This window comes from Podospora bellae-mahoneyi, chromosome 5 (genome assembly GCF_035222275.1).
Source record: "Podospora bellae-mahoneyi strain CBS 112042 chromosome 5, whole genome shotgun sequence".
NCBI classification, from domain to species: Eukaryota; Fungi; Ascomycota; class Sordariomycetes; order Sordariales; family Podosporaceae; genus Podospora; species Podospora bellae-mahoneyi.
In genome coordinates, this window is record NC_085884.1 from 3,392,021 (window position 1) to 3,414,334 (window position 22,314).

At 51.8% G+C, this 22,314-nt stretch overlaps 3 protein-coding genes across 3 annotated transcripts; 2 read left to right on the plus strand and 1 right to left on the minus strand.

Moving 5' to 3' along the window:
* Positions 1 to 6,810: 6,810 nt before the first annotated feature.
* QC761_508610 (uncharacterized protein) lies at positions 6,811 to 13,148 on the plus strand. Its single transcript, XM_062880069.1, has 3 exons — positions 6,811 to 9,436; positions 9,566 to 9,718; positions 9,880 to 13,148. Exons 1-3 carry the CDS (start codon positions 9,423 to 9,425, stop codon positions 12,101 to 12,103), a joined length of 2,391 nt encoding a protein of 796 aa, XP_062731389.1. The 5' UTR covers positions 6,811 to 9,422; the 3' UTR covers positions 12,104 to 13,148.
* A 4,140-nt stretch (positions 13,149 to 17,288) lies between these two features.
* QC761_508620 (uncharacterized protein) lies at positions 17,289 to 19,112 on the minus strand (the record flags this gene model as incomplete). Its single annotated transcript, XM_062880070.1, has 3 exons — positions 17,289 to 18,250; positions 18,277 to 18,332; positions 18,541 to 19,112. The coding sequence occupies 3 exons, from the start codon at positions 19,110 to 19,112 to the stop codon at positions 17,289 to 17,291; spliced, it is 1,590 nt and encodes a 529-aa protein (XP_062731390.1).
* A 722-nt stretch (positions 19,113 to 19,834) lies between these two features.
* On the plus strand, positions 19,835 to 22,249 carry NOP9 (Nucleolar protein 9; the record flags this gene model as incomplete). Its single annotated transcript, XM_062880071.1, has 1 exon — positions 19,835 to 22,249. The coding sequence occupies one exon, from the start codon at positions 19,835 to 19,837 to the stop codon at positions 22,247 to 22,249; it is 2,415 nt and encodes an 804-aa protein (XP_062731391.1).
* Positions 22,250 to 22,314: the final 65 nt, after the last annotated feature.

Genomic DNA, 22,314 nt, shown 5'->3' on the forward strand with positions numbered 1-22,314 from the left:
GAATATCAAATATATTCAGTATAGCGGGGCTTGATTTATTGCTCCGAATGGTCGCCAGCCAGCCCTGTGTAGCCAGAAGAGCCTTGACGCATTACATGTGCAGATTCTGTCTTCAGCCACAATATCCTCTTTGACGATCAGACAGGTGTGACTGTCCTGTCCTCTTTTTGATAGAAATACCATTGTCCCTTCCTCTCCAATATCGACCAGACCATAGATGGAAATCTACGGTTGCCAACTCTTATACCTAGAATAATCTACAGCTAGCTTATACTAAACTGAACTACGGAATTCACTACTCTCTCCCATAAACTATATAACTGACCGCTTACCTTCAGCAATATACTTTGGAGACTGCAATTCGAAACGCGGTTTTTTTTGGGGCTAGGTAGATATCTCATGTAGCCTCCCTACTCTGATCGAGGAGATGGCTTGTAAACGAGTTACAAAGATATTGTTCAGGCCTTTGAGCATGTTTCAAGACCTAACCTTCGAAGCATCTTCTTAGGGTAGCTGACTACATAAACACCTTACCTTTTCAGGCCTATGGCTTGAAAGATGAGATAAATGTAGCTCTCTGCGGATAGCCAGGTAACTCTGAAATTGTTTTCTTTGTCATTTTTAGGGCCGACCAACAAATTTCCTTCGCTGATTTGCCCTCATGCTGCTATTACTCGAGAATCTTCAAGGACGGAGCTCGGAATTCCCAAACACAGATTTATATATCCAAGGTATATATGGGTAAATATACAGGGAGACAAGAGCGAAACTTTCCATCTGGCAAATATTTGATGTCTTCCTTCAAGATGCCGCTTCCTCGCATCACCGAATAACAAAGTCATTTTTTAAGATATGTCGAGGTGAAGCTTGTCACGACCACCAATGCCATCCTCACCTCTACTCATCTACACCACACCCTCTCCTCCCAATATGCGCCATCACGCATACCGACTACAGGCAAAAATGTTGTATCCCCCGCCCACGGCACATGCAATGCCATTCCATGCCGTACTCCCAGAAGACGCCCCCCCATGCGACACCCTTTTGCTGACGGACCCTCCCTGATAAGCTTCCCCTTCCGCACATGCCGGAAGCAAGGGACCAAAACCGACCGATCACTTGCATGACACCCCTCGGTGCCCTCCTCCCTCAAAGCTCCATTCCGAAATCCCATCCTTTAGTCCCACATCCCATCTCCCGGCTTCCCCAACGGCCCCGTTCCGCAGTATCGGCCCGAGTTTAAACCCAGTTCCCACCTGCCGTTCCATGATCAACGTACCCGAAGCCCGCCAGATCCGTACCTTACGCAACCACCTTCAGGTCGGACTCGTTAAAAGACGAAGATCACCTGCAGTCTCCTGCCAACAGGAAACATAAAAATAAAGATTTTCCTCTCTTCTTCGGCTATCTAATACGAGAACGGGTGCGCTGTCTTAACGCCGGTCGACCAGTTCAGTTTGTCTGGGTAGCGAGTTTGGGAATGGGGCACTTGAACTGCCGATCATTAACTCTGGGGTGGTCACCGAGTGCCGATGTTGGACTGCCCCTCGGTCGATCACCGCTGTAATACAGACACCACATGGTGTCGGGAGGGCGTATAGAAAGACACCACTTTCCCTCTGGAGTGGTTAGTTTTCGAATCATTCTTGCAATATTCTCATTACAAGCTGATCACCCGTTCTCAACAACTCTCATCAAAGCACGATATATAGGGACAGCAAGAATTTACAGAGAGATTACAACTCCAACCGCTGCTCAGCCACTCTCGGAAAATGAACACTCACAACGAACGCCGCCCATCAGTAACCACGGACTCCATAGTACGAGATTGGAAATATCACCTACCTGCACAGTAGAAGACCCAGTGTCTCTGTTTCCAGAAGAGAAGGATCAACGCACCAGCAAGCATGTAATATTTAACATAACCGAGCCAGGGCTTCATATCACCCCTCTCTGGTACGAGTAAATGCAAAGGCAAGCCCCCTCCCCTTCTCCTGCAGCATAAACACCCGTTAACTGCAACCCCTCAACCACCAGCCACACCCCGGTGTTGAGGCATGGCAGGTGCATGTATCCCCACGCAGGGACGAGGCAGGTATTGATCACCCATCATCGATCAGCTTCCTTCTCCCCCGTTCTGGAAAACCACGACGATAGGCACGCATGTGGGTCCAAAAAAGCAAGTTGTGCTTATACCACTTCAAACGGCCATACTATCACCGCTTTTAATATCTGCTGAATGGGATTTAGACAGTACACTCCTCAGTGCTTCAGAGTACTTGCTAAACTTTCGTTGATTTGTTTGGGCCAAGAATAGGTGGTTACCGCGCCGTCAAGTGAGCAGAGTCGGTGTTGGATTTGCACAACTGCTTGTTGGGTCCCGCGTGGCATGCCGGCGGTGATCGGCAGTCCTAGCACGACCCCACGGTTTACCACAAAGGCAGTCGTCCCCGAGCAATCCCATCATTGTCATGCCATTTTTCAACTTTCCCATGTCCCCGGTCGCTCCCATCATCCCATTCTCTCACCAATCTCGGGCTGCATAAGTGCGGCTTACCAACAGGTAGATAAGGAGGTAAGTTCTGGTGATGATCTTTTATAAATAACACTTTCGACGTCGCCTTGGGCTGCATCACCCCTTCTAGTATATACATGATTATCAAAAACACGTTTTGACCTTTTGTGAAAGTGTTGATAGCCAGACACCCCCCGGATTTGTGACAGAATACTTGAACCCAACCAAGAGTCTTGTTACTGGGATCAATGTGAAGAGATCGCACTACTTCCCTAGGTTGGTGAAAATCGTACCATCCCACCTAACCTCCCTGTGTTTAGAAAACTTCACGAGATGTGCTTTTCTCGTGTTTACCTTCTATCGTTGTATCAAACTACAACTTCAAGTTATTGCTCGAGAAGGGCTTTCCCTTAGTTGATGGCAAGGGTAGGTGCTTGCAATGTGGAGATGTTGTCACCCGTTTACTAGCCCGACAGGGAAAGCGCTCTCTTCTCAGCGCCGTTGAGAAGGAGAGTGACAAGAGCGTTTCTCGTTTTCTGCCAACAAAATGTACTGGTTGAGTGTTCATCATGTTTGCTGCAAGGACGTTCGTTAGGCCAACGTGGAAACCACGCCCGCCCTGACAACCGTTTTCCACACCACCCAAAGACCACGCAACGAACCGGGGGTGGAAGCGGCGAGGTAGGGAGGTGATCAGCGTTCAGGCATGCCGCCCGCCGCGGGGTAAAAAAAGCGCTGCAACGGCGACGGTAGGGCAGAGAGAACGTTGACGGTTGACGGCAGCAGCAAACCAAACCCAGACAGGGAAAGGATTGGCCCACCAGAGAAACCATCATTCATCCAACTTTAGAGAACACAGCAGTGTATCCTGGTTGCTGGCACTGTGGTGTGAGACCCCTAAAGTATGGTCTTCTGGAATGGTCATAGTTGCCATTTAATAGAAGACGGCCATGGTCATGTCTCTGGTCTCAAGACTGTGAGGTGAAGCGGTCATTGAAGATAGAGTCATCTCTATTGTCTACCAATGAAACGACAACCATTCTTACCACCCGTACCTACTTAGGTATGACGCGAAAAATGCCTCTAGTGCCCATTCTCTACCTCGCGCAATCGCCCCTCGAGTTTACATCTCTTACTCAGGCAAGGTAGCCAGCCAGTATCCGTCATCTCTCTTAGCTCTTGCAACACCTCACTGGAGTAGTGCAGCAGCCCCTGAATCGAATCCAGTCCCCTCAGTCAATATTGTGACCCTCCTCCCCTTCCACAACAACGACCCAGGGCACTCGGGATGGACCCCAACATTTACCCGTTCCTCTACCTCCACCACCCACCTACATATACCATGTACGCCATCCGCATTGCAGCCCATCCATCGTCCACCCGCTACCGAGACCGGGGTTCTCAAACAAACAACACCGAAGATGAAATAAAAAACAGACGATGCCACAATCCACGGGGCCCACCCCCCAGACTCCGAATGCTGTCCCTCTCTCGCAAGATTAGCTTCAAAAAATGTCCTCTGTGAATATCGATTATGTCAGCCAAGTCTTTTTCCCGCTTTAACCCCGAAGTCGGTGAGAAAGTGGAAGTAGTATGTATAATCGGTATGTGTGTGTTTTGATATCGCCAGTGGATTAAGCACCACACTGCGGCATGTACTCCGGGTTCTGTAGCACTGTGCATTATCCTCACCACACACACACACACAAACGGGCATCCCCCCCAGTGGAGGAAAGCAAAGCAAGCAATATCCGCCGTATAAGCAACCGTGAGAAAGAAATGTGGTGTGCAGTAATATCGTAGCACTGCATACCTAGGTAAAAAGCTCGTCTCCAACCACTGGGAACTGCCGGATTTGACTCCGTGGAGCAAAAAAGATCATCAACGGGTTTCCTCGCGATTTCCGGACCCCGCCTGTGTCGGTGAATCCCCCTCCTCGGAGTCAGCCGGCAATTCAGGGTGTTTAGGGTCCCATTGGGAAATATTTTATACACAAAACAAAAAAAAAGCCGATCATCTCGTGTTTGTCCGATCTGTTGGAGGTGTGTGTCGTTCAAGCAGCCCCTTGCTCGCGTCAACTCGAGGCTCCACCGCGCTTGTCAGAAAAGAAGCGCACGGACAGATGGGGGAAGAAAGAAAGGGCCCGTGCCCACCCTTGACAGGTTCAACGCTGACGTCATTTTACGTCTGATATGGAGCCTGACCCAACGACCTCCCCCCACTAACCGAGAAATAAACGGTGTTCGCTCCGACAAGTTCTGAAGCGGGAATGAAGGGCGGGGGGAGGGATGGACGGCTGGAACGGCTGGGGGTTGGGTCGAGACGAAGAAGGACGCCCAGCCTCGTCGCAAACACACACCACCTTCTTCATCAGTGATGGAGACTACGAAAGAGAGAAAGCAATGGGATTTCGGCAACAATCCGATATGGACAAAATGCAGAGGTGACATGCCAGAATGACGTAGGGGCCGCAGGAGGACCGTCTCGGCTGCAGGACCGACTGCTCGTCGGCGAATCACACACAGCGGGTGTTTCTGTGAACACGCGGCAGAGTTGATCGCCCACCCTCTCGATTTTACCCCATGATAGGCAATGATCTGATGGTGGTTATCAATTTGGCCGCCTCTGATTCGGTGCTTGCTGGCTTTACTGCTGGTATCATCAATCTTGTGATTTGTTCTGAAGCGGTGAAGTTTGCGACAAAAATGCTTCTATTGATGAAAATTGGGGGCCCGATATGCCACGTAGAACCTCCACTACTGGGGCACTGACCACCTGACAGTGAGCAATAGCTCCGGGGGGCGGCTCCTCTCCCGCGACAAAACCCCCCTCTTTTTTTTCTTTTTTGAAACGCTCCGGACTGGATGGAGCCATGACGTCATGTTAGTCCAGTGTCAAATGCTGGGTCCACCAGGTGCTGGGAATAGCTTCGCACGCTTCGCAACGAGAGGAGGGTATCCCAGGGATGCTAAACAATGGTGTGCCTTTAGCCAAGTCGGCAGTGTGTCAAGCAGATATGCAAACACGGTGTAGAGGCTATATCAGCATCAATGACAGTGAGCACGTGCTCACGATCACATATAGAATAGAACCAACCGTATGCAGCCTGTTGTATTGGGGAACACAGACGTAGTGTAGCTCACTGCTGCATAGAGATAGTTTTGTAGATGTATGTATGTATGTATGTATGTATGTATGTATGGGTGTATAATAATAGATCGTATGTAGAGATAGATCTCAGGGTCTTGCGCCCCCTTCACGACCCTTTTTGCAGCAGTGCTGATATTCTGCCGGCTTTGGAAGAGCAATGATACCGAATCGTAGCACTGAATCCCGAGAACCCCTTGCAGATCGGGAGATCGAGCCCGTGAACGCAGCGGGTCGATCGTGATGAGAAAAACATGTGTTTGGGACGCTGTGGCTGTGGCTGTGAGTTCATCCATTCCGGCCCTGAGAGCGAGCATTCCACCGCTCTGGTATTTTTCTTCTACACGACCGTTAGATCCTGTATGGAGTCTCTGATTCTGGCCAGCTTTCGATCTGGACCCGGGCGTAGCACTGCATGCGATGCAGGTCAAAAGAGCTTGGCCTTGTTGTCACGGCTGCTGCTCCCGCCGTCGGTTCACCTGTTGCCGCCGGGGACGGCGAGCCCTTTTCGGCAACATGTAAACACTCACTCAGCCTTATGCGCAAAGGGTGTTCGTGTCTGCTTCTCGCCTTTGTACATACATACATGTCATCGCAGTTCATGTATGTGGGCATTTCAGACTCGGGACGGATATGGTTCCCCTTCAAGAGCCGGTGACACGGCGTAAGCGAAGGGGGGAAAAGAGATTGTGTTGCTAGCATTCTGCCACCAGAACACTTCCAGAATGCCGATACTGAAACTTTGGGATTCGGGAGCCCAAAAGAAGTTGAGATCGACGTAATCGTGCCTCGAGCCGACACGGGTGTCCCTGTTCAGATTGGACGAGTTTATGCTGTGGGCCGGGCAGGTTGATACCACCACAAAAAGAACAGAACGAGCCGGCCAAGTGTTGTCATGTCATTGTCTGCTGATATTTACTGCTATAAGGCTCATGTGAAGACGATCCCTGGTCGTGTTGCTGCCGATGAGGACGAACAAACGTGATTGTGAAAATATTAATATGTGGAATGTTTTCGCGTGCTAGATCAATTGGGCAAGCAAGACACAACGGAATAGTGACTGACGTCATAAATGTGAGAATTTAACGTAGTGTTTTTGAGTGCGCATGTGGATGCAGATCCCTGCCAGCCATTGATGCGCGGCCGAGTCGACCATCACCAGCACCCCCCGGAGGACCCCAGACCCCGAAAAAGAGGGGTCTTGGTTGAGCGCAAAAGATATCGATTCTGAGACTTCTTCAAGAGGTGTCTGTAGTTCTGGAGCCATGATAACCAAAATGTCTTAGAGGACACAACAATCGAAGGTGAGGCCGGACTCTTTCGTTGAACAGTGGACAGGCACCAAAACTTTGAGACGGCCACACGGGATAGAAACGGTGTGGCTAGGATAGCCCTGCCAATTCCTGCACCCGCTCAAGGGCTAAGACGGAACCCCATACCGCAACGAGTCTCTGCCGCTTCTTCGGGTGGGGTGGAGAGGGGGGGAGTTTTGGCACTCACTCACGCCCTCATGCACTCACACAATCCATCAAAATTTCAGAAGGACATGAGCGAGGTGTTCGACCGAAGTTGCCATTTTCGTGGCGAACCTTGGGTGCTGTATGTAAGGCAACGACAGAGCCCGTGAGCCCCTTTCCTCAGCATTGCTCAGCACTGACAAAAGTTCCCTGCGTACGGATGACTGCTTTTCCTCTGCACGGAGTTTTTCCTAGTTTTCTATCTATCAATTGACAACTGTGGCTAGAACATAGTGATCTCCTCTCCTTCTAGACCGCACAGATAGATGATGCTTCGCAGGCTTCGCAAGCTCGAGGCGAGTGGCTGAGCACAGCCACATCTCCTCTCTGGGTGTCTGGGTATAGTCGGTCGTCTGTGGTAGTCCTGGATAATGTAGCTGTACTTTACCCGACGCACCCCCTTCCCAACGATATTTACCTTAATAGCCGTGCTATATGTATAACGGCGGTGCGAGGCATTGGACAATCGGATTTCCTCTACAACCAACTCCTGACACTTTCGGAAAAGGTTGCCGTCTTACAACCTCAATTGAGAACGGACGGCCGAACCGCTCCTGCCAGGTGTGGACGGAGGCGCGGGCAATCTCCCATTCCGAGGGCCCCGTTACCTCGATCTCGATCTGTTACCTTACTCACCTTGAAACCACGACGAGATTGCGCGTGGGTTTGCGGTCGAGATTCATGATATGACAGCATGAGGAAGATGAACAGGCAGCGGCACAGAGGATGATGCATGTTTATGGTTTTGTTTGATGATGGGTGAACTTCCCCGCGCTTGCATCGAAATGGTTTAATGGGCGGATGCGACACACCCTGGTGTGGGTCAAGACCGGTATATTCATCCCTCCTTCAATCTTATTATATTCTCTAGCTGCATGCTGTCACCGTTGTCGAGGTCCTGGTCACAATGAGAAATGCGGACAAGGTATGGCGAAGGACTCGACCACCCATCCCTCCGCAGCTCTCCTCTCCTCTCCTCTCACCAGCCAAATCATGATAATAATTATTGCACCACTATTTTGTGCGGTGAGATACCCATGTATCAAAAGTGTCGACCAAGTAAAGACACACCCTTGCCATTTTTTGCGGGAGAAGCACGGGAAAACCCCGCACCAGGTGTGATGTGCCCGACATGCAATTCGCAATGCCCATACAGAAGTGTTCCATGTGCTTGATGAGAAATGCCAGACGAGATGGCCGCGTCAGGCTGAGATGGAGGGTACTTCCATCCGCGCCGCTCTCTCACTCTCTCGCTCTCTCATCAGTTTCTTTAGTTCTTTCTTGATGGCCTGTCGTCTCCCGCTCTCCCACATAAAGATAACCAAAATATTCTTGCAGCCATCGACCGGCTGCAGCTCCAGTGGCAACCACCTGACCCTCCCGAGCGGTACGGTACCCTTCTCGCAAACAAATTTCCCGCATCGTGAGTCTCCTCTCGTTCTCTCGGCCCCGTTGTTGCTCTCTCTCTCGCTCCATGCATGGATGTACCTCGACATCGCCCAGCATTTCCGGGCCCACCCCCCCTTCGACTCTGACACTGGATTACTCTTTCCAGTTAGACCACCCTATAGCGCACCACCTTTTTCACGCATTCCCCCCATCCCCCATCCCCATCTCCATTAATCCATAACTAAGGTAACAAGGTACCTCTTGCCCCGGCCACACCTCCACCTCGGCCTGTCAGTCAAAACTCTGAACTCAGGCCTATCCCTCATCAGTCCTCAGTTCCCTCAGTTTCAATCTTTTTTTTTTCTCTGGTCCACAGACGAGCCTGTGCTTTCGCGCTTATTAGCTGAGCTTGTACCAGCCGGTATATACAAGGCCGGCCGCACCTCTCGTCCAGTCCATGCACCCGAAAGACCTACTGGACCTTCCGAATACCAGACAGTAATAACCTTACCCTCCTCTGCCTGGCAACTTTGCCGTTTTCCCTCGCTTGCTGGCTTTTTTTTCTTTTTCCACAGCTCGTTCCGTTTGTCGAGCGAGCATACACATCCTCGAAACATCTGATCTCGTCGATAAGGTAGCTTGTTCCCTACCTGCCAGAGCTTTACTCACCTCCCCCACCATCCCACCGTCGCTTTCGCCCACTCACCGAACGGTACACACACGTTCAAGCTGTCTTTCAACGACCCACGATATATCTCACAACACGGTGCGCTTGACCGAGATAAAAGAGCGCTCCACCAAAGAGCTGTTGCCCGCAGTCGCTACCACCGGTGCAGTGTCTCCTCGTCGCAGACATGTTTCGACAAAGGTGAGTCGCCGAAGCCCTGTTCGAAAAAATAAAAAAGATCGGACTGCCCAAAGGAGGTCCGCGCAACTCGCGCTCGACTATGACCTCGGCCCGTGAACTTTTGCTGACACGAGAATTTCCACTCATTAGGACGAGTTCGCAGAAGCCTGGGGATGATCTGCTGGCCAATTTTAGACAACAGTTCCCTGAGGTTGCCGCTGTAACTTCATCAGCCGGTGCAGCCCAGCCAGCCAGCACCACCACCGCTGGCCACCCCGCAATTGCTGTTTCGGCGCAAGAAACGTATGTTCTTTTTCTCCTGTTAACCCACGTGTGTGTGTGTGTGTGTGTATGAAGAAGTCTACCAAAAAGCCAAACTCGGCGCCGGGTCAACGTCTGATTCCAGAGAGTCAGGGCTTGGCGCCTCCCCGTTAGCAACCGTTTGACTAACACGGCCGTGGCAGATCTCAAACTCTAAGCCATGAGGCTTTTCGCGACCAGGACCCGACTCCTCGGGCAGCAGCGGCCAACGAGCCGTGGAGATTCACGCCGTCCTTGCTAGACCCGGGCTCGTTTTCTTTTGCCAACTTTACCCACCAAACCGGCGGCTACTATACCCCTACCCCAGGAGGCACGAATACACTTTACCATCCTACCGCTGGCGACCTCCACACACCCACCCTCGGTCTGGGAATGGGGCTTGGGACACCGTTGTCCCTGCCGACCTCAGATGGAGCTATTCACTCCGGGACTACCGCAATGGACGTGGGTGGCTTTCACCATGGATTTGGCCATCCTCAGCAGTTTCATCAGTTCAACCCTTTCATGCAGCATCAGCCTCCGCAACCGTCGTTTGCCCCATCATCGATATTCCGCCAGGATACCGGGTACGAGACCATGGACCAAGATGACTCTCCCATGAATTCCGACCCTGCAGATGAGCATATGGTGTCTATCGACAGCAAATTCCACGGCCAGTCTCCCATGGTTGCCTTCCAGACAAGACAGTTTGGAATGTCCATGTCGGTTCCACTCCCGGCATCTGCGGAAAAGTTCCGCTTCCACACTGCTTTGAATGCCCCAACAGCCATGATCAAGCATGCCGACGAGATTCCCGTGACATATCTCAACAAGGGTCAGGCCTATTCGCTCTCGATTGTCGATACCAACCCACCGATGCCCATGGCGCCTGGTACTCGTTTCCGCACCTTTGTCAGAATCTCCTTTGAGGATGAGCAGCAGAGACAAAAGCCGGGCGTGTGCTGGAGCTTGTGGAAAGAGGGACGCGGAACGAACGAGGCCCATCAGAGAGGAGGAAAGCTGCAAGCTGTCGAGTACGTTGAGGCTGGACAGCCTTCAGAAGGCGACGATAAACGGGCCCGTATCGAGCTGGAGACTGCTTCATTTGACGGCTTCTCCGTGGTTTGGACTCCGGGCATCAACGGCGCCGTCGAGTGCAACATTGCTGTCCGCTTCAACTTCCTTTCCACCGACTTTAGCCATTCCAAGGGCGTCAAGGGCATTCCTGTGAGGCTCTGTGCCAAGACACACATCCTCCCATCGGATCCTTCCCAGTCACCACCGCCTTCGTCCCCTGAGGCTGAGATCTGCTACTGCAAAGTCAAGCTGTTCCGTGACCACGGAGCGGAGCGCAAACTCTCCAATGATGTTGCGCACGTCAGGAAAACCATTGATAAGCTCAAGCAGCAGATCGCCCAGGCCGAGAGTGGGATGAAGGATTTTGGCAAGCGCAAGAGACCCAGCGCAGCGCAGTCCAAGAGCAGCTCGGCAGTCCAGAGACCCGGCAAGGTGCAGAAGCACAAGCGTACCTGGTCCATGTCCTCAGCCAGCTCTGCTGGAGGCGGTGGCAGACCGAATCTTGAGGAAGATTTGCACTTCAAGCTTCAGACTCTCCAGGACATGTTTACCAGCACCCGTCCCGTGAGTGTCCTGTATCTTCGGGGTGACGATATTGACGACCCTGATCTTCATCCGGTGTCGCTTCCCGGAGAGCCCATCGATCTCACCAGGGTGGACACGGACCCGGCCGCTTGGAGAAGCGAACGTAGCTCCATGGCCGGATCTTCGCTGGTCTCGCCATCACCGAGCTCACTTTCTCTTCATTCACAGGCCTCTGTAGCCGGTAAGCCGAACTGGCAAGACTATCAGATTGGTTCCGATGGTTCCGCACAGGGCGGCAACCAGCCCACCAAGGTCAGGAAGGTGGACGAAGCTGGTCACCTCACGGGGTGGATTGAGGCCTTGGGCGTTGACTCTTCTTACCGACCACCACAGGAGCGCCCTCCCAAACCTGTCGCGTGTTTCTATGTGGCGCGACGAAACTTCTCGGAGCCCTCTGGTCAGGAACTGCACCGTGCCGTCTACTTGATGCAAAGGACGCTCTCCGATTTTGTCGGAAGACTCTCTGTGAAGTACAACTTTGACGTTGGTAGGGTGATCCGAACAGTACACGTCTTGCCTCGTGGCATCGAAGTGGAGATGGACGACGACGTCATCCGCGAAATTCCCGAGGGCCAGGACATGACACTGGAGGTCATTGAGACGGGCGGCTCTGGTGTCAAGCGCGAATGGGAAATGGCGGTCGACGCCCCTGGGGAGTCTGACATGCCTTCCCCATCCAACAACACGGCGCCACAGAGGGGTTATGAGCTTCGATTGCGGTATTAAGCGCCATTTTTGCCTACGACACACACGCTTACGGTAACGAAACACGCAAGGAGAGCAATATGGATTTGGCTGTTTTAACGAGGCAACAAGAAACAAACATCGAATTGGGCTGGTTCTAGAAGGCGGGGGAGTTGTAGGTTCGCGGCCTTTTTTCGAACCGGGCACAATCTGTTTTTTGAACATCAAAATTGCAGGCATGATATGGGGAAGGGGAAAGATGGGAACCATCGTGCTTGGCTTTGGCGTTTGTGAAACGAGTTTTGTTTTCCTTCTGAGATACCAAGTCCCTCGATGGGGCCAACTTTTTTGTTTTTTTTTGTGTTTTTTTCTTCTTGTGTATTTGATTGGAGGAGATATATAGGGGCCCGAGATCAATGGCCATCTGTTTTTTCTTTTTCTTTTTTGTGGGTTTTGGTTTGGGATTTTGTTGAGTGGTTTAAACTTCTTGGGGTGAGTGATGGATGTGGTGTGTCACAATACATGCCATATTTGAGTATTCTTCACTTGCGGCTATAGTATTTACCTACTTTGTGTACCACATGTACTGGTCTATAGTTTTTTTGGGCCGGGGGAGGTAGATTTTGCGGGATGTAAAGACAGTGGACGGTTTGAAATGAGACTACTTTGGGGGTTCAACATCAACATTACCTAGGGATGTGTTTGCTCTCTCTCTCTCTCTCTCACACACACGTCATATTGAAGAAGCAGATCTTTGTTGTTTTTTGGGATGATATTACATGATGTTCTATTGGTTGTTTTGTGATTTGCTTGATCTGAGGTACTGATGTTGACATTAGACGGTGACATTGTCTGCCGCCCGCGCGCTGCGCTCACCGAGGTCAGTGGTAGTGGATGGGATAGCAAACGCGCTTCGATATGCGGCCTGTGGTCCAATGGAAGGAGGACAACCCGTTTTGATAATGGGACCGTTTCAGACTGACATTTATTGGGGTTTGGCAGACAGGGATTCAGGGAGGTGTTCCTGAATGAGCGAGAGAGAGAAGACGTTTTCGTCCGACATGAACCAAGGGGGCGGAAAGGGGAGAATCTCTTACCCTAGGCGCGCGGAAAATGGGTTGACACTACCCTGGGAGATTACAGAACCACCTTACCGCGACTGCCGGTTGTAAGGAACGCTAGGAATAGGTAAGGTTCAATGTTTTTTCACCACGAAACGGACAGATATGGAAACAAAACGATGAAGCCACCCCACCCCCTCCACCCCCCTTCCCAACCCCAACCCCAACCCCTGGTAAGGAAGGAACAAACTCTCCGGATGACTGGCTGAGGAGAGGGGGGGGGTGGATGAAGAGGTTGAAACAAAACGAGCATAACAAATGTTGATGCGGCTGAGGAATGATCTGACTGACGGTGGATGTACTGTTGGCTCCTTTGGGAATCGACTGACAACGTGGCCTGCTTGTGCTGGCGAAAAGAGAACGGACGGGATGGGGGAAAGAAGTCGGTGTTCAGGGGTTGCTGTTGTTGAGAGGCGCTGATTGGGGGGGAAGGGAAGGGAAGGGGGTCAAGATCTCGATGACGGATGGGGTGGAGGCTCAATTGGGTTGGTTGGGATGAACACACTGGCGTGTGACGGTTCTCTCGGAAACAGCCTGAGCCGGTGTGTGGTATGATACCGTGTGTGGAGAAACGGAGATTGACAAGAGGGGACTTTTTGTGTGGCGATGGGAAGGGGTATGTGAGGGTGGTTGAGTGGTTGAGTGGTTGAGTGGTTGACAGCGAATGGACGGGACATGCGGCTCCTTGGGGGCATGGGGCTGTTTTGGTGGATGGGGGTGGTGGTGGTGGTGTTGTTGCCGGACCGAGGTAGACCTACCTACCCAGAGGAAGGATTATACGGGGGGAGCCAATGGTGGTGAGTAAACTTGGTGGTGGAGGTTTTAAGGGGGCTGATCGGGAGGTTATTACACAAGCGCGGTAGTTGAGGGTTGGGTTTTTTTTTCTTCCTGGGAATTTATTACTATCTCAATGTTGACTAACACCATCACCACTTGCACACTTGACCGCAGCCAACCTGCAGGACATCGATCGACGAGAGGAAGCACACTCACAGTAAATCTTTTATTTTTATTTTATTTTATTTTTAGAACTTCGTCTTTGTCTAGATTTACACACAAAACTAACATTCCTGGTTCGCAGATCAGTGTCGTCGTTGTTTTTGCCGATCTTTTTCCTGTTGTTCTCTACCTACTTCCCGAATCCGATCCAAAATGTCACGACAGCCACAGATGATCGACAGTTATGCACCCACATTTGCAGAGATTTTTTGAGAGTTCTAGAATTGTGGCTGTGCGGTTTTGGCCCTCCGTGGAGGGGGAAGAAACAAATCGCAAGCATCTCCCTCCCTATTCTCGCTCCGTTCGCATATCATCTACCAGATTGAAGGGATGGGACGCGCAAATCGCCTCAAGTTCCGTGCATGATTTTCTCGCAGCGGGAGGAAAGGGAAGGCCGAATTAGTTGCGACAAGCACAGCCAATTTACTTCATACCTACCTCGATGGCATAGGAAGAACGATGATGGGGTTTGAGACGGGCTGAGGGCTGGTGGTACAGATATCGGCCCAGGTTTCGGATCATGCCGGTCGCCTTTGTCCGTCGCAGTTTCGAAGTGCGATTGAGGATGCCGAATAGATGGAGGAGCACACACACCGGAGAAGCTGAGATGTGTCTTTCGGACATGGAACATCATGATGTTGACCTTGACGTCTAGCTTTCACCATCGCTTGTTCGTCTTGACTTTACCCCCTTTTATTTTTTATTTTTTTCCTGTCTTGGCGCTCACCAAACAACTATCACCCAGTCTTCAGGACGATTGACGGATGCTTGAGACAATGTCATGATCAGCTTGTGCAACGACCCCTAATCGCAAAGAGCTGGGGGCCATGGTTCATGATCCTCAAGCGGTAAGCTTTCGACAGATGGGACCCTGAAAAGTGACGCGAACTCTTTTTTCCTAGGTCCTCAACAACATATCACGAGCCACCACCACCACCACCACCGGAGGAAAAACATCACATCATGCAGCAACGCACAGTTCGAAGCAACGTAACGTTATGCACACAACGCAGCACGCATTGCGTACCCGTGAGCTGCATGTATGTATGTACAGGCCCGGGGTTGAGGAGGGGGAGGGGGGAGGGATATATACACACTCTCCCCTCAATATATCTTTCCCTCCTCTCCTTATCGATTCGGGGTCACCCGCCACATCTTGCAGGATGGGGTGTGTGTGTGCCACGGGTTCCGGTGTCAACTGCTTGTTGCCCAGTGTTGGTTCTCCGCCAAATGTCTCACCTTATATCTCACATGGCACTACCTAACCCTACCTACACACCACCCACCCATCCCACTGCCGCGGAGGGACGGGAAAAGAATATATGGGGGTTTGACCAGTCAGGTGGGAGAAAGGGACCATGGGGTTCAGCTCCCGCGGGTATTGTGCGACGGGAGATCTGCGTGATAACGAGGGGTGTGCACGCATGGTCGGATGCCATCTGTACTCTTGTGGCTTGTAGGGGGATGTGGCGAGTAAGTGTTGTGGGCGACAGGGGGTGAATTAGGGGAAGGGGGGGGGCTGGTTTGGCCCGACCAACCATCATCAGAACTAATAATCTGGGATGAACATCATCTCCATCTCAACTTTGCACGAGAAGGAAGATCATTTTCTAACAATAGTTCGTTCGTTCCCTCTTCAACCGCGACAAAAGTGAACGAAACGGAACCTCCCGACCCTTGTTTTTTTCTTTTTTTCCCTTTTTTTTTCAGCAGGCGAACGAACTGTCACCATTCGCCACCCCCTCACCAGCCACGTCTTCCTACCGCAGCAACACAAAGATTGTGGCTTGCCGTCATCTGGACATCACACAGACAATTGCACAGTTGAGCCACATTTCTGGCCCAAAAGTTCCCGGGTTTTCGGCACTGGGGGGGTGAAATGAAATGGTGGTAGTGAATGCAGAGATCTCAGATAAACCTCATTGTTTTCGCCACAGCGTCTGTTCGGGGCAGCTCACAGCCACTCTTTTGGGTGCTCCTGAGCATTGCAGGAGCCTCAAATTTAAGGTTAAAGAAGAGAAGAGGACGAATCAGAGGGGGGAAGATGGGTGTGGCGAGTGAGGTTCGTCCCTTATGGGGCTTGACTTGACTGGGGGGAACGTGACGGGAAAGGATAAATGGAACCAGAGATAAATGGATAGATGCATTTGCCTCCTCTTTGGGCAACTCTTTTACAGTGATGGGAGAGAGGGTTGTGGCGAGTGAGGGATGTACTGGTACTTATTTGTTCTCCGAAGGGATCGGCGAGGGGATATACGGCTTTTGGGTAGGTAGGGGGTGGTGCCGCACCGGACCGGCATGAGAAACCCGTGGGATTGGACAGAGGGGCTTTTTCGGAGAGGTGACCGGTGCGAGGTGTTGGATTGATGTTTGGCCGGCGAGGAGGAAGGATCCGTTTGGGGAGTAATTAATCCTCTGTGTACATACTTGGGAGACTGATCGTTCAGTGACTTCAAGAGAACCCTCTACACGAGTCAGGTAGAAGTCAGGTTTAGGTTAAAAAAAAATAAAGATCCCTAAATTTGTGCTCTCCCAGCAGCAACAAAAGGTACAAGTAGTCTGAACCAGATCGGCGATCGTCCGCCCTTCCTGAAAAACCTCAATAGACTGTTTTGACACGTGGAGAGCTCTTGGCGAATACGTGAAGCACATCCCAGGAAAAAGAAACAACAGATAAAAATCTCTCTCGAGCGAGCAAAGAGTTTCCCAGCCATGGGATTGTTCAAAGTCTAAAAATAACAGGATGGGAAAGTTGAGGGGCAAGAAACATCTGGGTGGTGGGTGATCGGCAGGTTCTGCATGAAGACGTCACCACTTTGGAATATCAATCGTGAGGCGTGAATAGGAAGAAAACACCATGAAAGTATCCTCGAATTTGAAATTCAACAAGATTTTCTTTAATTTGAGATTCGTGGCTGCCACGGATAGTCTGAGACGGTGTGACTGGCGATGGTTCTGATGAATCGGTTCATGGTCGAGCTTCGTAGTGGTTGTATAAACCACGAAGGCGTCTCTGTTCTCTTGTCCATGGCGTGCCGTAGTTACCAAGTTGGTATGTATACAATCGCTCATTAACGCTGCCAAATCCACCCCACCTCAGAACCACCTCAGATCGTAACCCCTTTCCTCACCTCCCTATTCCTCCTCTCCTTACGCTCCTCCGGACTCCCACCATCTCTATACTGCCACAATCGACTCAACTCCCTGACCCTCATCTTCACCACCCCCTCCCGCCTAAACGTTGCCCTCTTCCTCAAGATCGTAGGACTGACACTATGAATCTGCACCTGTTCCCCCTCCAGATCCCCCTCAATATCAGCCCCCTCGTCATTCCCAATGATGACCTCACTCTCCATGAACTCATTATCCCCTTCTTCTACACACCCAACCAATTTCCCGTCGCTGTCGCGTAGGAGCTTCCCGTTGGCGTCCCGCTGGAGGGGGAACATCCCATCGAGATAGTGCTGCACAAACTGGTGACCGCCGCGGGGGCTAGACCGGGCGAAGACTCTTCCTATGAATCTGGGCATGGTGGGTGAGTCGAGTGTGGAGGTGGTGAAGTGGAGGACGCCCCATAAGGCGACAAAGTCGGTTGTGTGGGCGTAATGCTCGATGTGGCCGATGGCGCGGTCCGAGAGCTGGGATGGGCGGGCGGAGCATGTTGAGGAGGTAAGGGAGGTCAAAGAGGGGATCTTTTCCTCTTGCTGTTCGGGAGTGAAATTGGCTTTGGCATTGGCATTTGGGGCTGTGTCGTCGGTGACGTTGGTGATTGTCCCATCATTCTCCTCCAGAGTGGAATCTGTCTTGGCAGCCAGGGGGTTTCTCAGGGCGGCTCTCTGGGACCGGACGTGACGGTGGGGGTTGTTGAAGTGGTTGGCTGCGTTACCGAAAGTGTAGACTTCCAGCTTGGAGAGAATGTCTTGGGGAAGTTCTTGAAGCAGCCAGTCGATAATCAGGCTGCCCTGGATTCCACCCTGAGAGTGGAGGATGAAGACGACTTTGGTGTTTTGAGGATCGTAGAGCTTTTCTTTGATGATGCGGTAGCAGACTCGGACGTCTTTAGTGGCATCTGAAGAAGAAGTTAGCAACACGGACCCGGACCGGCAACGGGATATGACACTTGCACTGCCAGTTTCGCTGGATACAGCATTCTACAACATCGAAAAGTATACCCGCTCTGTGTTGTTGTCAGCCCTCGGTTCGTCTGTTGCCATTTGCTATTGAGAAGACAAACGTTTTGTTATGGATACCCAAGATGGGCCGCTTGAAGGTGACAGCTAGACGATTCAAGTTACTCTTCATCCAGTGTTCCCTATTCCATGTCAGCACAACGCCCCCACAGCACCTCGAGAGGCATACCCAGCAGCAACCCCATTGATAAATATCCACACCTCTCCCTCATGCTCCTTTCTCGCCTCGGCATATTCTGGATCACTGTGATACTCGACCTGGCCTCCTCTGCCATTCAATATCACACACAGCAGTTTGTTGACCCCCATGAAGCCAGCAATCAACCCTACCGCCGTCCACACTGGCAAGATGATCATAAACGGCAACGCAACAACGAAGGCCAGCTGTAAAACGACCAGGACCAAATGGACCGCCAAACTTAGCACGTTGCCATAAGTAAAAGACAGCTCAGACAGCTCGGCCGAGTCGGTTGGCGTCACAGGCCAAACAACATAGAATATGGCCCAGAGATAATGAAAGAAATAATAAACATCCCACATCATCAACGTCCACGGGAGATCCGTGTAGGAATAATTGATGACCGACTCTCCTCCCGTCTGCGAGCCGATAAACGCCGTCGATGATAGCATCTTGGTGATGGGCTCCAGAGCCGACGCATCTTTGCGCCGGAAGAAGGCCATGATGGCGACGCCCAGGAGAAGAGTAGCAAAGGTGAGAAACGAAAGGGAGATCAACTCCATGATGAGAGAAGAAGAAGAAGAAGAAGAAGAAGAAAAGAATAAGAAGTATGCACGACAAAACCAAGAAATTCAAAATACCCAGATCCACGAGGGATGCTCACATGCCCAATGACTTTGATCAGAATGGGTGCACAGTTAAGGCTGAGAGGGAGGCTTGGCCGGCGACTTGAGGTGCCTTTTGTTGGTGTCAGACGCATAGTGACGAGTGACGAGGCTCGGAGAATTGATGCCAAGCTGAAGCACTGCAGCGGCGGGGGTCAATGTCACTTCTCTCTGCCACCTGAGAGGAGCTAACTGCTTGGCTGTGGATTCGTCTACAGCTATCTTTCAGACGTAAGAATGGAGGAGAAAAGAGACTTGATACATTGGTATCATGGTGTGCCTGAGCTGTGCCTCCCTTACCCGCGCCGGGCCTTGAACCTAAGATCTGACCAAGTTATCAACCAGGGGCAACGGCTCAACGGCAAACGGAGATGACGTTGGATCTGGATCAAAGGTCCGGATTTCTTTTGGGTGAAGATGGTTGCATTGCAAGGGTTAGGGTAGGTATGGGCTGGTTAAGCAAGGGTTAGGGTTGGTGCGGGCTGGTTAAGACGGGCGCATCTTGGGCTTGGCACAAAAAAGTTCTTATCTTATCGGAGCTCACCAGCATCTTTTTTCGCAAAGGTTTCTGTCCCAGGTCAACATCATCAACCAGGTACATCACCTCCCACACCGACACAATGGGCAAAAACAGAAAGTCCAAGCGCCAATTGATTCGTGACGAAAAACGCGCCAAAAAGCGCGGCCACGAGAACGCCGAAGAGGAAGTCCGCGATGCGAAACGCCAGCGCCGCACCGACGGCGACGAAGAGCACGACGCCGATTTCATCCCCCTCGACGGCGGCAATGGAGATATCCCCGGATTCGTGATTGATACCGTCGGAGACAAGCGCAGGGCTCATAAACATGAAGGGGGAGAGGTAGAGGCAGAGATCAACGGCCATGGCGGTGGTCCGGGAAGCTTCGAAAGGGAATTCTTTGGCATGCTCGCCGAGGAGGAGCAGGAATATTTCCGACACGCCGACGAATTACTCGAGTTGAACGATTTCCCATCCGAGGAGGAGAAGACCATCTTCTTGGCGAATGTCTACAAGGAGGCCAAGGGCAAGGAGTTGAAGCTGGCCAGCTCGCAGTCTTGCTCGAGGCTGATGGAGAGGTTGATTCTGCTGTCGAATACGAAGCAGAAGAAGAGCATGTTTGATGCGTTTTCGGGGCACTTCATCAGTCTGGTCACGCACAGATTTGCGAGCCATTGCTGTGAGAAGCTGTTTTTGCAGAGCGCGCCGGTGGTGACGCAGGAGTTGGCTGGGGAGGTGCCTGAGGAGGTGCCGGTGGAGGGTCAGGAAGAAGAGGAGTTGACCGAGAACCAGAAGATGAGCATGGAGGATCTGTTTCTGTTGACACTGGATGAGTTTGAGGAGCACCTTTCGTTCTTGCTGTCGGATCGATATGGGTCGCACGCCCTGCGTGTGCTGCTATTGGTTCTGGCCGGGAGACCTCTGAATCAGGCTGGTGTCAAGTCATTGCTGCAGGGCAAGAGCAAGGAGTATGTCACAGTCGAAGGTGCTGCGGCTAACGCGAGCGAGCTCATTTCACAGACAAGGACTGTTCCGTCCTCATTTACTGCCGCTATCCAGAAGATTATCGCCGATTCGACAGCAAACCTGGATGGAGCCGCCCTGAGAGTCCTGGCCAAGCACCCTACTGGAAATCCGACTTTGCAACTTTTGTTGGACTTGGAGCTCTCCATGGCGCCAAAGGGCAAGAAGAAGGCGAAGAAGGGCGAAGAGGAGGAGAGGCAGGAAGAGCCAGTCAAGGAGACACTACTCGAGAAGCTTGTGCCCGGCGCGCCGGCATCGTTCGCCGAGGAGACCTCGCCGGCATGCGAATTCGTCAACAGCATGGTCTACGACCCAGTCGGATCCAGACTTCTCGAGACGCTCATCACTCACTGCCCAGGCAAAGTCTTCAAGGGCCTGCACGCTCACATCTTTGGACCACGGATCCAGAGTTTCCTCAGAAACGACATTGCCTCGTACCCAGCCATCAAGGTTCTCAACCGTCTCAGCAAGGAAGATTTGGCCGATGCTGTTGAGAAGTCCCTCCCCGAGTTCGGAGCTCTGCTTGAAAAGGGGCGCCTCAATGTGGTCAAGACGTATTTTGAGCGCTGCCATGTTCGTAACGCGACTCCACAACTCGACCAGCTTCTTCAAGCGCTGACCAAAGCCTGCAACAACAACTGGAAGCACATCGTACCCAAGCTGTGCCCTCTTGAGGAAGAGAACGAGGAGGACAAGTCCAAAGAGAAGAAATTCCAGCCTGCCGAGGTCAAGAACAAGACTGCTCTCCTGTCGCATGGTTGCCAGATCGTCAGCACTCTGCTTTCCATCCCAGGGAACCCTGCCAAGGCGATGCAAACCTCTCTCTTGGCACTCCCAGCTGACAAGATTCTGCGCATGGCAACCTTGAATGCTCACACTGCCGGCGTCGTCACCAAGGCTCTCAGCACGCCACCTCAGCTCCCTCACTTCCACAAGTTGTTTGTCGCCACCATGCTGCCCAACATCATCGATATGGCCCTGACTCATCACGGCAACCCCATCGTCTGCTCCATCATCACAATGGCCTCAAAGGGTGACAAGGACGTGCCGGTGGTGCCTTTCCACCTGAAGGAGAATGTTATGGCTAAGCTCGAGCAGCGTGAGTCACAGCTGAGGGAGAGCTGGCTGGGGCGAAATGTGTGGAGGTCGTGGAAGGGTGATCTGTGGTCTCATCGCCGGCATGATTGGGTGAGGTGGGCAAAGGAGACGAATCCGGAGGAGTTGCGGCTGGCTGCTGCTGCTGGGGGCGCCAAGACTCTGGAGAAGCAGGAAGAGGCGCTCAAGAAGAGGAGTGAAGCGCTACAAGAGGAGGCTTTCCCTGAGGAAATGGAAGAGGACCAACCAGAAGAGTCGGAGCCGGTGAAGGTGAAAAAGGAGAAGAAAGAAAAGAAGGAGAAGAAGGAAAAGAAGGAAAAGAAGGAAAAGAAGGAAAAGAAGGAAAAGAAGGAGAAGAAGCCAAAAGTAGAGGAGGACGCGATGGAGATTGATGGTTGAGCGTTGTAAAATGATACCCGGGTAGCGTACCCGTACCCTGAATATTACATGGTAGAAGAGCACAC